The sequence below is a fragment of the Achroia grisella genome, unplaced genomic scaffold, assembly GCF_030625045.1.
Source record: "Achroia grisella isolate CSIRO2021 unplaced genomic scaffold, CSIRO_AGI_Agris_v1 utg487, whole genome shotgun sequence".
Taxonomy (NCBI): domain Eukaryota; kingdom Metazoa; phylum Arthropoda; class Insecta; order Lepidoptera; family Pyralidae; genus Achroia; species Achroia grisella.
Genome location: NW_026712891.1, coordinates 4,893,097 through 4,909,560, shown reverse-complemented (window position 1 = coordinate 4,909,560; position 16,464 = coordinate 4,893,097). Strand labels below are relative to the sequence as shown.

General features: G+C 28.9%; 1 protein-coding gene across 1 annotated transcript in view; it reads left to right on the top strand.

Annotated features, from left to right (window-relative positions):
• Positions 1-16,464, top strand: part of LOC131845829 (protein eiger) — a 43,783-nt gene that overhangs the window by 12,955 nt on the left and 14,364 nt on the right. The window contains exons 2-3 of the mRNA XM_059194958.1: positions 11,806-11,997; positions 16,286-16,421. Coding sequence (XP_059050941.1) covers positions 11,806-11,997; positions 16,286-16,421 — 328 coding nt within the window. The remainder of the gene's footprint in view (positions 1-11,805; positions 11,998-16,285; positions 16,422-16,464) is intronic.

Here is a 16,464-nt window from a genome sequence, read left to right as displayed (position 1 = left end):
TAACTACTCACTTTGTTGCTATAAAAGCTTAAACGACAATACATTCTATTAGACACGAAATGACTATTTGTATTATTACAATAGATACAGTAATGTAGGGCAGAAAAAGTTTAGAATACCTATAAGTTTTGTCTCTATTGACGCAACAGTTCAACGAATTAACAGTATAATATAACAAACCTAAACTCTAACAAACATCTACTTATTAAACGTTTTGACAATATAAATAAAATATGTTATACTATATTTATTGCAATTTATTAACTAATTATTTGACTCACTTTTCACAATAGTTCAATGAATTCACATTATGGTTATTTTATTTAATTTCCTGGAAAACCACTGTATTATTGTAGCTAGTCGTTCAATGACAATTTGTGCTCTAATTTGTACTTTGTCTGATTTGAGTCAAACAAATGACTAATTATTTGTATAATATAATGAATGTTAATAGGTACCTATGTAATCAATGACTGCAAACAATCATCATAATGCATGGTACACTACAGATTCATGTAATGATTGATTAAAATTAAGACATTATTTGTTAACATCGAACCACTTTTATACAATCTTTAATTTTTTTACATAGAAATGTAAATATTCAAATTTGCTTACATGTACTTATAATATTTTTGCCAACATTCATCACCTTTCCATGTGTTTACGTATCCACATAACTTAGTTTTAACTTTAGTGTAAAACCAGTCTACATTACGACACCGCGTTGAACGTTCAATGTAATAATAAGACCATGTAACAACAAATTAAATAAACGGAATAATTGGAAAGCTTACAAATATTTCACCTGTAAGTGGTAAGTAGTGAGTAACTACTTACCATAAGGAACAAATAGAAAAGGTAGCGGAACTTCACCACATACATAAGGCTACAGTGGGTAGCCTTATGTATGTGGTAAGTGTAATAAGTATAGGAAGGTGTATATAAGTAAGGTGTGTATAAGTAAGGTGTGGTGTACAAAAAAATATATAGATCGAATAATTTGTAAAATATGGAATTGGTTTGAGTGTCATAAAACAATATTTGTATGAAATATATAGCCCGCTGGTTACTATAATATTCACTGCTTCTCTTCAACTACAAGGGAAGGTAGTGGGTACTAGGCATGTTGCTTGGTGGCTGAAATAAATGAGACACAAATGATTTTTTACTAAATCTAATTTACATTCCGCCATTTTATTTTAAAAAAATACGAAAAGTCGTTGGTTTTTCTAGCGAAAGAAGTATTTTAGTCTAGTCTATACTATAAAAGTAACATTTTATTAGGTCGTGTTCAGCGTTAGAGCATATTTTCAATTCAACATCAAAGAGTTTTTGAGCCAGTGAACTATGAAACCCGTAAAGTTTTCTGGGTCGAGACCACAAACAAGTAGTATATCGTGAAAACGCAGGCATTAACCATGTTGTTTTAATGGCGGGGTCCCTAAAAGGCAGTGTTTATTATCCACAGATGTTCTATAAGAGGCTTTTCTTATATCTTTACTTCGAGTATTTTTTTTATTTAGTTAAAAGAAAAGAGTTATTACAATCTATATCTATGGTACTATTCGAAGATGCTATTTTTAAATATGTAATATTTAATTTTAAAAAATAACTTACACCTGTTGCCTATCTCTTTTTGTTTGATAGTCTATAGACATATACAGATGTGATAAAATATATTATAGTACCCGTGGCATCCCTTATATTTCAATTACTGAAGATTAAAATAAAGATATCTATAGCTTATCTGTACCAGGGTTGCCAGACTTAAAATATTTAGCATTAGGCCTAAATTTCATAAAATGTCGTACATTAGCTTAATTTGGCTTCATCTCTAATCTTGTACTTCGACCGATTTTCGTAAGTTAAAATCTCGTACAGAGTTGTATAAGATTAAAAATGTTCTCGTATCGTAGATCAATCCCAACTCGTATTTGTATTTCTCATACAATTTTCGTACAATTGGCATCACTGACCTTTACCGGTTGAATATTTGACTAAATTTGTCACATGATTATCTGCTACTAATCGTCTCTGATTAAAATATTGTATTGTATAGTATCTAATTTAAATCTACACTAAGGAACTATTTAGATAAATCATTTGACGTGTCTGAGTGCGGCGGATAGCGTCCAAAAAGTAAAAGTTTTAATACAAAAAATAAATAGAATATATTTATTTTTTGTATTAAAATTGCTAAAATCTTAATAACTAAATAATTTTAGTGTGATAATGTTTTTTAAATCACAAAAAATATATAAGTTATAATATAATAATTCTTTTGATATTATTATCCCGACAGAAAAGAGAATTCTAAATCTCATTTTAGCAATATGAGTAGGCGTTAATTAATACTTTACTCGGTAGGTAGAATTCAGCTACAAATAATTATAATAAGAGATTTGATGTTTCCCGAAATTAATTTTAATAAAGATATTAAATTCTCAAGTTTATATTTTAAGAGAGGGTCTTACTTATGTAAAGCCTGTTTATAGCAATTATTGACATTTGTTGTTAAATAGAAATAAGAAGTACATAATACAAGACAGTTTTCTAGGTATCTCAGTAGATTGCATTGAATTTAAATTTTACAATTTGTTTCTTGGGTCTGTGTGTTTTGAGTTCGTAGTAATAATTTTTTAATTAATTACGTTCGTAGTTTAAGTTTGTCAATAAAGACGTCATTTACAAAATTTTAAATGCATATACAGAGGGAAGTGTACAAGAATATTAAATAGGATTTATTCTTTACATGTTTTTAAACCGAATTTATTTGAGCAGCACAACATGACCAATATTACTATCTTATTTCTTACACATTACCCATACAATTGGAATAAAATAATTGTATTCACTTTGGTACACACAAATAAAAATAATAAAGAGAGCTATTTTAATGTTTGTGTGCATTGTGGGCTTGAGACGAAATTACAAGTAATAATTTAAGAAAATAAGAATTCAATAGCATTTGTTGAAACATAACTTTCTTTTTTTATGTATCTAATCTATAATTATTTCATAATTATGTTTATAATATAAATTATATAGTGCAAAAAATACAAATGTAGGAAACTTTAGTATTTTTTGCACTATATAATTTATCCTGCTTATGTCAGTATCGTACAGAATGTACGATAATTGTCTTTTATACATATATACAGACGTATTTATAGGTACAACTAAATTACAAAGTTTCAGTTGCTATAATTGTTCGATATCACTGTGATAAGAGGAAGTCGCAGAATAAATATTGGCATATGGCCACTATATCCTGCCTTTTCGGACGCTTTATAGAACTATCGAATTGGCGGACAGCCACGTCTCATTGGCAGGTCCGGGAGGAAAAATTGTAAACATTTTAGTGTAGTATTAGTAGACCGAAATATATGTACTTACAATGTTTTTATTTTCATTCACATATTATAGAGCAAATGGTTATTCATGATACTGTTCTGAATCTATTGACGTATTGAATAGATACTATTTTTTTGTGCAATTCAACTTAAGGACGTACGATGGAAAGTAGTAATAATGGATTATAAATATAATCACCACTATGTAACTATAAACAGGACGTCATGGAAGCCGTTTCCTATTAAATTGCAGATTCTGGAGTCTAAGGCGTCGTGCCTCTTTACTCGGCAATAATATATAATATACTATATATAATAACTTGTAAAACAACCTGAATACACACACTGTATCTAAACATAGGGGGTTATAATAACTTTTTAACATTTATAAAATCAGTACGAAGTGACAAGCTTAAAAACCAACATGTCTTTTACTCCACAACATCCCGCACTCACCTCAAAATTAAGGTATTCTCAACACAAGCTTTATTGTTTCAATAGTGGAAAATTTCATTCCAAAAAACTGATTGTGTTAACACAATCAGTTTTTTAGTAGGATCTTGCAGTTCTTAGATTATGTATGTTATATTCGAGTCATTCTGGAATCTGTTTTTATAGTCGCATTAATTATGCTGTCGTATCAATACAATAACTATTTTTGTTTAAGATAAACTGGGACTCATTCGGCTCGCAACCATACAAATTATTCTTATTAATTAATCAAATTCATATTAAATTTACTCTTTCCAATATCAATTAAAATATTTGCTATTGTTAACCATCCACGGCTTCGAACTGTATGATTTTTGTATACATTAATACCATATAAAATTGCTAAAGAATATTATTATTATTGCTATAGATATATTATTATATATCCAATATACTTATTGAATGGTGAAAGAGATTGCACTCTCTTGCATCTCATTGCCACTGCAAGGTATGAATGTTCTGGAGTTTACTATCCTCATGACAAAATCCGCTACTCTCTCTCTCTCTTTATAATATTAAATGTAAAAAATGTTTTTTTTTATAATATTAGGTATTTAAATAAGCATATAGAATATAATCGCTTACTGTATTATTCTTGTTAAATGGTAAACAATCAAAGTAGATGTTCTTGAAGTTAGGGGCAAAAGCTATAATGGATTAGAAATATAAACACGTGTTCTAAATGTACTTTGTTATTGACCGTGATTTGTTGCTTGCATGCCAAAGATCAGCAACTAAGTTGCCTATTCAACATTGTTACTAAGGCATTGAAATTAAATATTGATTTTTTAGATAGATATATAGATAATTACCTTCATTACCAACATTAACAGATTACCTGCTTGGTAATCTATTAATGTTGGTAAAATCTAGAAATAAGAAAAAAACATATAAATTGCCAACAAGAGCTGCCTTAGCTGTTGCTGATATAAGCACAACCACAATGAGGTGCAACTATACAGCGTTGTGTTTAAGCAGCCTCATTGCTCATTAAAAAAAATGATCATCGTGAAAATATTACAAATGTACGGGTTTTTATAACTTACAGTTCAATATAAACATATCAATATTATAATACATTTGACTAACTACAGAAATGAAATATTGGGTTATAATTATCATGATTGCAGAGGCGTTTCTGCAGTTATATATAGTATTAGACGTCACAAGCAATTACTTTATTTTTTAAAGAAATAAAGAAACACATAATTATTAGTAATTGTTATAAATGTACAAACAATAAATCACGTATACAACATATACCTACAAACAATAATTATTAATAATTTTCAATAATCTATAACCTAAAAATGAAGAAAACTCCAGTTTTAATATAAATTACGTATATGACCAATAACATAGAGATGGTGAAGATGAATGTAGACGTAAGTCATTAAGGGACTGCTTAAATCTACACTCAGGTTACAACACAAGTCCCGGGTAGTGCTCCGAGTCTACTACTAGTCTATCTCTACCACACGATGGACCCGACTCCCGCACGGTGACCTATAGAATGCCAAGCAGTTCACCTCTCTTCATAGTAAAAATGGAATCAGACTTCGAATGTATTGAACTTATTTCATATCGTTTGTATCGATTGATCGAGAGAGACCAATAATTGATTCATTCACTCGATAATGTTCTGCAACCAGCAATTGAAAAGCATCTCGATCTTTAAAGTAGTACATTTATTTATAGATTTATACTTTAGCACAAATATCTTTATAAATATACGCTTGCTGTTTTGAAATAAGGTTCGGAAAATGTTAATCAATGCTTATATATTCGTTTGTTCAGACTTACTTGACTGTCAATCTTATGTATTAATCAACGTACAGTCTTCTATTTCTAGAAATTTAAAAATTTAAATATGTAGTATTGTTTCATATTATAACGCAATGAACTGTTTAAGAAAGAAGTATAGAAAATTTATATGTGTAAAACTAAATATGCTCTAAGAAGTCGATAAGATATAGTGAGTTTGTGTTGTCGTATTATCAATTGTTTTCAATGGTGACGGTGTACCTGAAATATTATTAAGAAAGCGGGTAGACATATTCGTGTGCTGATAATAATTGTTTTCATCAATACTCAGCTCCAGTCGATCCGTGACGTTCGTAACTACCAAAATGCGGGATCTCGTAAATAAAATTAACGTGGTAAATATACAGCTTATATACTGGGTCCGAATATCAATCATTCTTTGATACGGAACATTTGCTGAATTGAATACTGTGAAAATAGCGCTCTGTAAATTAGCTACAGGACATTTATGGCATGCACGTGTTTCTGTCATGTCTGTATTTGCTCATGGATGGGATTTTCAATATGTCAATTAGGTACGTAGGTAGGTATCTCACGCCCGTTGATTCATTAAAAAAATATGTATTCTATAGCAAAAGTAGTCTACCTAAATATCATGTTGAAGATTCCATACCTTGAAACAAATTTTTTTTAAGAATAAATATTTTAATGAATAAATATACAATAAAATCCAAACGACCGAGATGAATTCCATAGTTTTTAGAATAAAATAAAATATTACGGTACTGTTAATTATTTTTTAAACTAATTTAACTACATTTAATACACATGATACACAGTTTATAATATTGAGAAAATAATAATATATATTATGAAACATATTTCATGAAAATCAGCACAGAAATTGTATTCAGAAATTTGATTTTTTTCCAATTGTAATATAGGACATATAAGATTGTATAAGATAGTGCATTATAAAACACATTTTAAAATGTCAAATGTCAAGCGTCAGATTGTGGAATTATGCACAAATCAACAATGTAGTTAGATATTTGCTCCCGGGATTATCACAACAGGTCAATCATACATATGAATTGGCCAAGATCTAAATGCAATCCGAGTGTAAGCTTGTTTATATGTAATACTCGTGCTGATATTTGATAAATATAACATGAAGCGATGTATCTTTGCACCCACCAATGTTATGATTTCATATAAATATGAAACGTGTTACTAATAAATATAATATTTATTTATTTTAAAAGAAAAGTATTAATGTATTTTCCGGTACTGTCTGCAGTAGTATTAAAACTCATCAGGTTCTAAATTTGAATAAACTATTTTTGAAAGAAAAATATTTGAGACCTTTGAGTTAGATTAGAATTCTTTTAAGGTGATTCGAGTATTATTTTTGTCTACAAAAACAATCAATTCACAAAATCATGTTATCTTTTAAAATATATAGTAGATTTATTAGGAGTAAATCAAATGTTTTTCATTTCAAAAGAAACTAAGATCCATTTCAGATTTAAGACAAACAACGTGACAAATAGAATACATAAAATTACACACATTTAAATTTGAATCGATATTGTCAATCAAAATTGATGTTGTCAAATTGAAAATGTCTTTCTTTTTGCAGTCGATTGAAAAATACTTCAGACTGATTGAGAGTTTTGACTGCCTAATATACCTATAGGTACTTATTAAGTTGTTTATGGACTGAAGATACATATAGATCAAACGTTTTATGTCTTGCTTATATTCAGTGCGTTGAACTCGACGTGTTCTGAAAAAACAAAATGGCGAGCACAAAATAAACGTGTAATATTTATATTATCAGTAAATAATATAAATTTGGTACTTCAATGTCAATATTCAATGAACGAACACATTATTTTCTCAGAATCTCGGCTTGAATTTGTTTTGCCAATGTTTGTGGCGGTATAACTGCTACAACGGCGTTTACGTATTTTCATTAATGTTCAATTGATACTGTAATTCATAGGAAATTAGTCAAGTAGGAATATATATACTTTTGAAATTTCTGATCAAATTCATTGATGAAATGAAAAACAACAGTGATTTAGGTATAAATTAGAAGTTGTTGTACCTCGAGAAGATTCCATGATCGTTCATTCTGTCGTTTTTGTTTTATTCAGTTTTTCTCGATGTTTATACAAAAGTAGTAGAAGGCTTATTCCACATTTCTACTATTGATATGATATGACCAAATACTCTCTTTCCTATTCAAACGGAGATTACGACGAACGCATTTACGACGGCTTAAGCAGAGGTTCAAACCCTTAGTACCTTTAAACTAAAGTCGTAACTATCAAGGCCTTCAGTCGCTACATAAGTGCGGATTCGTCAAAATGGCGGTGAGACATAAAAAATCTTTACGGCTCCTATGAAATCAGTAAATTTTTGAGAACTTATCATGATGGTATTACATGCTATCTAATAATGTATCTACTATATTTTTACAGTAATGTACTACTTTCAATTTTTATTATACTTACATATTAATGCAGAAAATGTTCCAGAAACGTCTTTATTATGTTCAATATGTATATATGTATAAAATAGAAAAATAATCATTTGCCATTGAATACGTCAGACGAACAAGATAAAGACGACTCTATTGAATATTTATTGTATCACAGGTTGTATGTAGTAAATGTGCGATACACCATAGTAATTACAGTCAATATTCATCAACTATACCTACTTCGCATATTAACATAATGTTTGTTACATAACGTTCTTGCATAAAGGACAAGTGTGTAGTAGATACTAAAATAGTTACGCGCCATTCCACAGTAATTCTGCCCGTGCGCCGGCTGTCAAATACAATTTAGACGGCAAATTGATTGTGGACATAAATCTAGATTCGTTTTGTTCTTTCAGACTGAGTCCGATAGGAATAAAACAAAATGGTACATTCAGTCGTATGTCAGTAACGTCAGGTCGTTTCTCCTCATATTTTAAAATTCTTTAGGCCTTTGTAGATTTTTTGTTAGTCTGGTTCAATGATCGTACCGATACCGTCCATATGTATTACCGTTTTTGACATGTAAGTATCCAGATAGACCACGGACTTCTTCATATCAATTAGAAAATTGTCAAAATCGAACCACTTTAGGCATTTTTTTTACGAAATATTCAAGTTTAATCGGAAAGACCTGGAATATTTTATGTTACCTACCACCTTATTATATATTTGTTTTTCATGTGAATGAAGAATAAAAAAAAACATAAAAAACAATGAACTATCTATTACATGTATATATAGTAAGATATTGATTTTCATTGAACAATAGTTTTTACCCATTTAAACAAGATATGTTATACTTAGAAAGCTAGTCTAATAAAAGTAAAATAAGGATGGTACCTATGTCATTACATTTTTTTAAGGATGAACCATTTTTAATAAAATGTGAAATACATTGGTATTGGAAGTTTGGTTTTACCACAAGAATCATATACAGTTAAGTTTACTATTAAAATATGAAGTTTAATTTTTTATCATTGTATAAGAAGAAAATATATAATTAATTTGATATTTTAATGTGAGGTACCTCTATTCTACTAATTGCGTGGGTAGCAATTATTATCTCATCCCTCTCATATTTCAAGACTGTCACGTCTATAGTGGAAATCCCTTCTGCGTCAGTGTCAGCGTGTGCGGTTGCTTGTGATTTATTATGACGTGCATTCTTCAAGGAAGATTTAACTATTGGCACCGGATTTATGTAGAATTTTATTAATTTTATTCATTATTCTTAAAAAGGACGTAATTTTATTTGCTCTATATTATATTTAAAAATCGTATCTTTACCATATAAATTCCGGACATTCTAATCTAACTCTACTCCGTTCTAAAAGATATTATACCATTTTCTTACATAAAAATGACCTGTAAAATAACCGCATTGTGTTATTTCCGCCAAATGTACTACCTTTTGCATTGTGTGCATTGAAAATAAGTATATAAAAATAGTAAAATTTATTGCCACTGCTTCTAAAATTCCTATGTTTTTTCACCCCGTATCATCACGATCTTGTTACAAAGTATATACAAGTTCTTATATCTAAATATTTATTTACTCTTCGTTATAAGTGCCAACGAAACTGTATCTGAAGCACAGGGCTGTCTTGTCAGCAGGGACTTTGAAAGCAAAATAAACATTCGACATAGTCACTCAACTCGAGCCATTACGGGGGCCTTTGAATCATGAAACATAAAGAATATTCCATATCTAAACAAGCCGGTAATGTAGCTAATTAATTATTGTTTCATTTCACTCACACTAATGCGATGTGTAATTGGTGTAACAGAAAGGACGGTGAGTAATATTGCTCCTAGTGGCCAGTTTGAAAGCTACGTATTAGCTTTGATTTAAAAATAAATGTGTTATCGTCGCGTTTCGTTTGATCGCAATTCAGAACGAGGTTGATTTTATGTTTTTGTTACCTGTTTTAAAACATTTTATGGCTGTATAAATAACGTTAGGTCGTGGACTCAGTATTATTATTTATTTTTGTCGATACTTGTTGTGCAACTCAACTCATTTTTGGTTACTGTGTAATACTGTTAGACATATACAAATATTAACTATTTATTTATTTATGTCAACTTTGCGACTTGGCAGTTTGTATTCACACAAAATACTTAAAAATGTAATTCTGAACAACATTTATTTAAAAGAGCCATACACAAGTTTCTTGCACATTCTTCTTGTGATGAGTCTGCGTTCTGAATATGTAATAGAATAAAAAAAAATGACTATTTAAAAGTGCTTATATTAAGTGTTTTTAAGTAAAGATTATTATACGAGGTAGGCAGAAAGAAACGTATTTTCGTTTTCAATAATTTTTTTGATACCTCTCTCAAGGAGTTTTACTTCTAGCTTCTAAATGTGTAGTTTTATTCAAATATAGGGAGAAATATTTTAAAAGTTATGTCATTCCTTAAGTAAATAATTATTTTAATATGATTTCCATATTTCAATAATCTATGTCCATAGTAGCACAGATAATATAATATTACATAATAGTAGTAATTAGATTTAATAATACAGTAGTTAAAATATGAAGTAAGTCAAATGGAATAATGCCAAAATATAATTATGGAAATTGTTAGCATTTCTTAAATGAAATTGTCTCGGCCGAGCCCAAGTACTTATCGATCCGTTTGTATCAAATTATCAATTTGAAGCGACAGCTACTTAAATACATAATTATATTCTCCGTGAAACTGGAAGCAAAGCAAAGTTTTCCAATTAACGCGAAACAAGTAAAACATTTGCTGATTTAAAGTAATTAGAACTTCTTAAGACATTCGAATACAACGTAATAATTTATCAAAACCTGTAAATACACAATAATTAATTGCAAACGTGTACTTTCTAAGTATAACATATCTTGTTTAAATGGGTAAAAACTATTGTTCAATGAAAATCAATATCTTACTAATATTATAAATGAGAAAGTTTGTGAGTATATATGGATGGATGCTTATTATAGTAATAAGCATCCATTCATAGCTGATTTAAAGTAATTAGAACTTCTTAAAAACTACAACGTAATTTTATATAAAACTTTACAAACGTAAATTTTATAAAATTTGTTCAATGAAAATCAATATCTTACTAATATTATAAATGAGAGCTTATTATAAATAAGTATGGAATCACTTATAAAACTTTACAGATTTGATTTCGCGCGATCTTGAGTACTTAATAACTAGTTAAGAATAATAAATATAGTACCATTTAAAAAGGTTAAACTATTAACTTTAAATTTACTAAATTAATTTAAATCACACCAGTATTTAAAGAGCTTTCTCGGATTGAGAGAAGGAGTTAGGAATACACAGGGTAAATGGAAAAATAATGAATGAAGAAAACAACAATAATTAAGTTATAAAAAAAAAATTATTATAGTATTTAAAGTGTAGAGAGTAACTAGTCAACAATAATTAAGTTATAAAAAAAATATTTGTCCTTAAAATTAAAATTCAATATTTTGTTATTATAGTATATTATTATTATAGTATTGTGTAAAGTAACTAGTCAAACGAAGTTGCGCGGGTCAGCTAGTATATAATAATAAATGCTCATAAATACATTGTGACGTTAATACTGCTAATATTATCTGTATAATCAACTCTATAAACATTTCCTTTCAGATATACGCCGACGATTTGGACTCCGTCAGTACAAAAGATGTCAAGGAGAAGCAGAAAGACGAATATCTAGGGAAGCTTCACGATCTGACCGAGCTGGAGGACGACAGTATGCCGGATGACGAGGACTACGACGAGGACGAGGACGCAGAGAGCGGAGACTGGTACCACGACTATGACAAACGAAGAGAACCGGTGAGAAAACTTAAACTCTTACCTCTTACTAATCCATACCACTTATAAGACAATAATAATAATGTGTTATAAATCTGCATGAAAATAGATTTAAATGTTGTATAAAACACATCCTTTGTAAAAAAGCATACTATAAAATTGAAGAATTCGTTAACGATAACAATGTTTTTGTAGAATAACTTAAAATCCATAGCGCTTACAATATTATCCGATTGCACTAAGAGTGACTGTTACTATTTTAGGTGTGATTATCCGTAATCGGATTTTCTACATTTATTTTTTGTGCTTAGTTCTTTTTATACATTCCTTAACTATTTCATGAATTTACTGTTTTTTTTGAGATAACGACTAATATAATTATTTTATATTACTTGTCAATGACATTTAAAAATGTAATCAAAAGAGTTTATTACTCTAATTTAATTAATAAACAATTTCCTACGTTCTTGTGAATCATTCCGTCGTTGTTATAGAAAAACAATTAATTAATTAACAACAAACAAACTCGTTTATCTTTATGGCGATAATGTTGTTAACGATGTTTATCCGATCGTTAAATTGTTTTATATTATATCTACACAGAGTTGAACGCGTGGGAATAAAAAAAAAGTATATAACTTATTTAACTATATGTACAGAGCTACTGATTTTATTTATAAAAATTTTTAACGAAAAGAAAAATAACAAAGAAAGTTTGAATTAGGTTATTTGGCCTACGGTATTTCTTGTACCGCATATAATTATTATAAAAATTAAATTAAGCCATGGAAAGGTTTTTGGTTAACAAAGTTATAAAAAAGTAAAGGATCTACATTTAACAGAACAACATACCTTTTTGAAAGACATAAAAAAGATAAATGCATTTCAATTTATAAGAATTTATATGTCAGTTCTATTATTATATTTATGAACAGTTTTTTCTTCTTATAGTTATATATAAATGGGATGATTTCAATATCGCGGGTCGATCATTGACCATGGCGTTTATAACAGCGTCGAAATATCGGAAACTCTCAAATAATATTATTAAAAGTAAATAACCCATTTATATATTATAAATCTAAGGAAATCTTTTGTATAATATAAAAAAGAAACATCACTGATACATAAGAATTATACAGGTAACTCAGTAATATTCCAAGTAGGTATTCAAACGCAAGTAGTTAATAAAAATAAACTATATTTACTTTTAGATAGATCGTAATAATTAAAATGAACTAATACCATAGGTCACAGATATATTGTGTTTATTGATACATAAAAAAAAACGATATACAACCCGGAAAGTTATCAATCATTTAGAAAATATATCGCAGTATGTGACTACATACCACGACATATCTTATGTAAATATTTACATTTTATGTATAAAGTATTTGTGTATAAAATGATTACATTGGGTAGCCAATTATATGATTTCTTGAACATACTATATATCTGTATATTTTACAGATTTTTAGAGATGATTTTATTTTTTCATTATGTAAATAAAAATGACAATAACTCGAAATTAACACTACAAGACCCATTTTACTATCATAGATCATTTAACAATGATGCACATCTTATTTTCATATATACTGTATGCTATTATTTTGCAAATGTTCCTCATTATTTGCCCCTGTAACTGTAGTATCATCAATAAAATTTATAACTCCTTATACACCTAACAAAACTTTTTCCAATTTTGCCTGAAAAATTGCATTTGCAGGCTTGATGCCATATGGTAGCCTATTCAATCTGTAAATATCCCTGGGCGTGGACTCCCCTGTTTCTATGTAATATTATGTTATCTGTGCTATTACTTTACATTATTTAGTATTTATTAATCTATTCTACTATACTAATACATATGCTGTTTGTTAAGTTCAGACAACTAAACGAGTGGAGCAATCTTATGAACTGACTTAAAGAGAGATTATCACAAGTATGAACATAAGCTAAATTTTATGTCATAACTAGCTGACCCCCCAAAGGTTTTTTGCAATATTAAGTAATAAGGCTATAAAAAAAGGGTTTGATGATAGAAGGGTGAAAATTTAGGGTTGTATGTATTTTTCAATCCTAAATAATTATAAAATGAAACTATTATAAAATATTATGTCGAAAAAATAAAAAATATATATTTGGATATCCATTACCACTTAGGGGTATGAAAAATAGATAGTAGCCGATTCTCAGACCTACAGAATATGCATATAACATTTTATAAAAATCAATCAAACCGTTTGGATGGAGTACGGTAACTAACATTGTGACACGAGAATTTTATATATAAGATATATAATTTGCATAGGAAAGATGATGATAAATAGAAAGAATATATGAATGTATGAAATAGTTTCGTTCCATGTACATACTCTGTATTTATTTATGTGTATGTATTTGCTCAAATAGAAATATTTCAATTAAATTGCTATCGATTGCTTTAGCATCCTATTTTGTTATATCCAAAGTTGCTATTTTAGATCTTTTGTCATTTTTGTAAGGATGTATGTATTAAGTAGTAGGTATATAAACATTGATTATAGTAATAAACCATAGAGTATATATATACTCAAATGTCGTACCTATCATTTACCTAACAAGCACCGCCCTTATATGGCGACCCTGCCAGGATATATATATATATTATTTTGATGTGATAGGTAACGTTTTAAGTCGGCATTACCCAACCAACTTAATGTTATACGATGTACAGTATTGTACAGTCCCGTGGAATAGTCATACACGTAAACAAAACAAATACAAAAATCACTAAGGGCGATCGAATATTATAATTATAAGATTTTTTTATAATCTTCACATATAATAAAGTGGTAGAATTGTAACAAGGTATAAACTGTATTTTTGTCTATTTTAATTTACAAAAAGACTATATGTCCATATCTACCTAACTATTATATAATATATTTTAACTCAAAAATAAGACTACAGGAAATAACGAAGTAATTTTCACAGTTTATTTTTTTAAATATGGTTATAAATACGCTACTAAAGGGGTATTAATTAATTTTGTGATAAATATTTAATACAGAACCTACAATACAGAACCTATAATTAATATATTTTAATAAATTTTCTCTGAAAGCTCTTTGCGTATAATACATTTTATATTCAGTTATACGACATCATTCATATATAACACACTAGCTGTGCTCACCGCGTTAAATTTCAATAAAAAATAAAGCCTATATGTTATTTTGATGCATAAGCTACATTACTGTAAAATTTCATCAAATTCGGTTAAATAGTTTTTGCGTGAAAGAGTAAGAAACATCAAACATCAACAATTTGTTGATTTCGTATTATTAAAATTTAGATTAGGCGACCAATGCGAAGCTGAGTTGGGTCGCTAGTTAATAAATAAATAGCAGGAATAACTAATAAATAGTTATTCCTATTATTAAACGTGACTGACTGTACTTACCCGTGGCAATAACGGGTGGCAATAGAATGTAAAAGCTTATGAGGGAATTACTGGATAAGGCTTCTTTAGCAATTTAAATTACATCGTAGGGTTTGCGATCGATATGGTCTGGATATAAACGATATTGGTTTTAGTTACGTATCTACACTTACGGCTGGATTGTTCTTTTGTAATACTTTATTGTACATTAAAATCATTACATAGTATAAAATAAAATTACTGTTGTTGCTATCTGTCCCTATGTATGCTTAAATTTTTAAAACTACGCAACGGATTTTGAAGCGGTTTTTTAAGAGATAGTGATTCAAGAGGCGTGCGAAGCTGGTGCGAGTAACTAGTAGTATAAAACGAAACAATGACATTAAGAAATAATTACTACAATGGCGGTTTTATTCCTTCAGAGGGATTTCTACCCGTCAGCATTAGAATAACTGAGAGAAATTGTGTATTATGTATAGTATATATGGAAACAAAGGATTAAAGTTACTAGCTGACCCCGCAAACGTTGTTTTGCCATATAGATTAAAATAGCTATTAAAAAAAGGGGTTGTTGACAGAATGGTGAAATTGGTTGCCTGCATTTTTTAATTATATAATTTATTTCATTCTAAAAAAAATACATAAAAAAAAAAAATGTTAGGGGAGGCAAACCTTATCACTTAGGGGTATGAAAAATAGATAGTAGCAGACTACTGAATATGCATATAAAATTTCATAGAAATGGATAAAGCCGTTTCGGAGGAGTAGGTATCGTAACTAACAATTTTAGGTATAAGATAACATTTGTTTATGCTAAACTGTTAACATTTTCAGTAATTTTATAAAAATATATATATAGTTGTTAATGTTTACTTATAGGTGGGTGTTACAAATATGATAAAACTGAGGCCCGAAGACTTCACAGATTCCGTGCGGTTCAGGAAAGAAGATGTCATGTCGAACATTCGGCAGATCAAGCGACTCCTCAATGAAAATCCAGAAAACCCTGATATAGGTAAAATATTACTTTATTTTAAACCAATGCCTAGTCCTAAAGT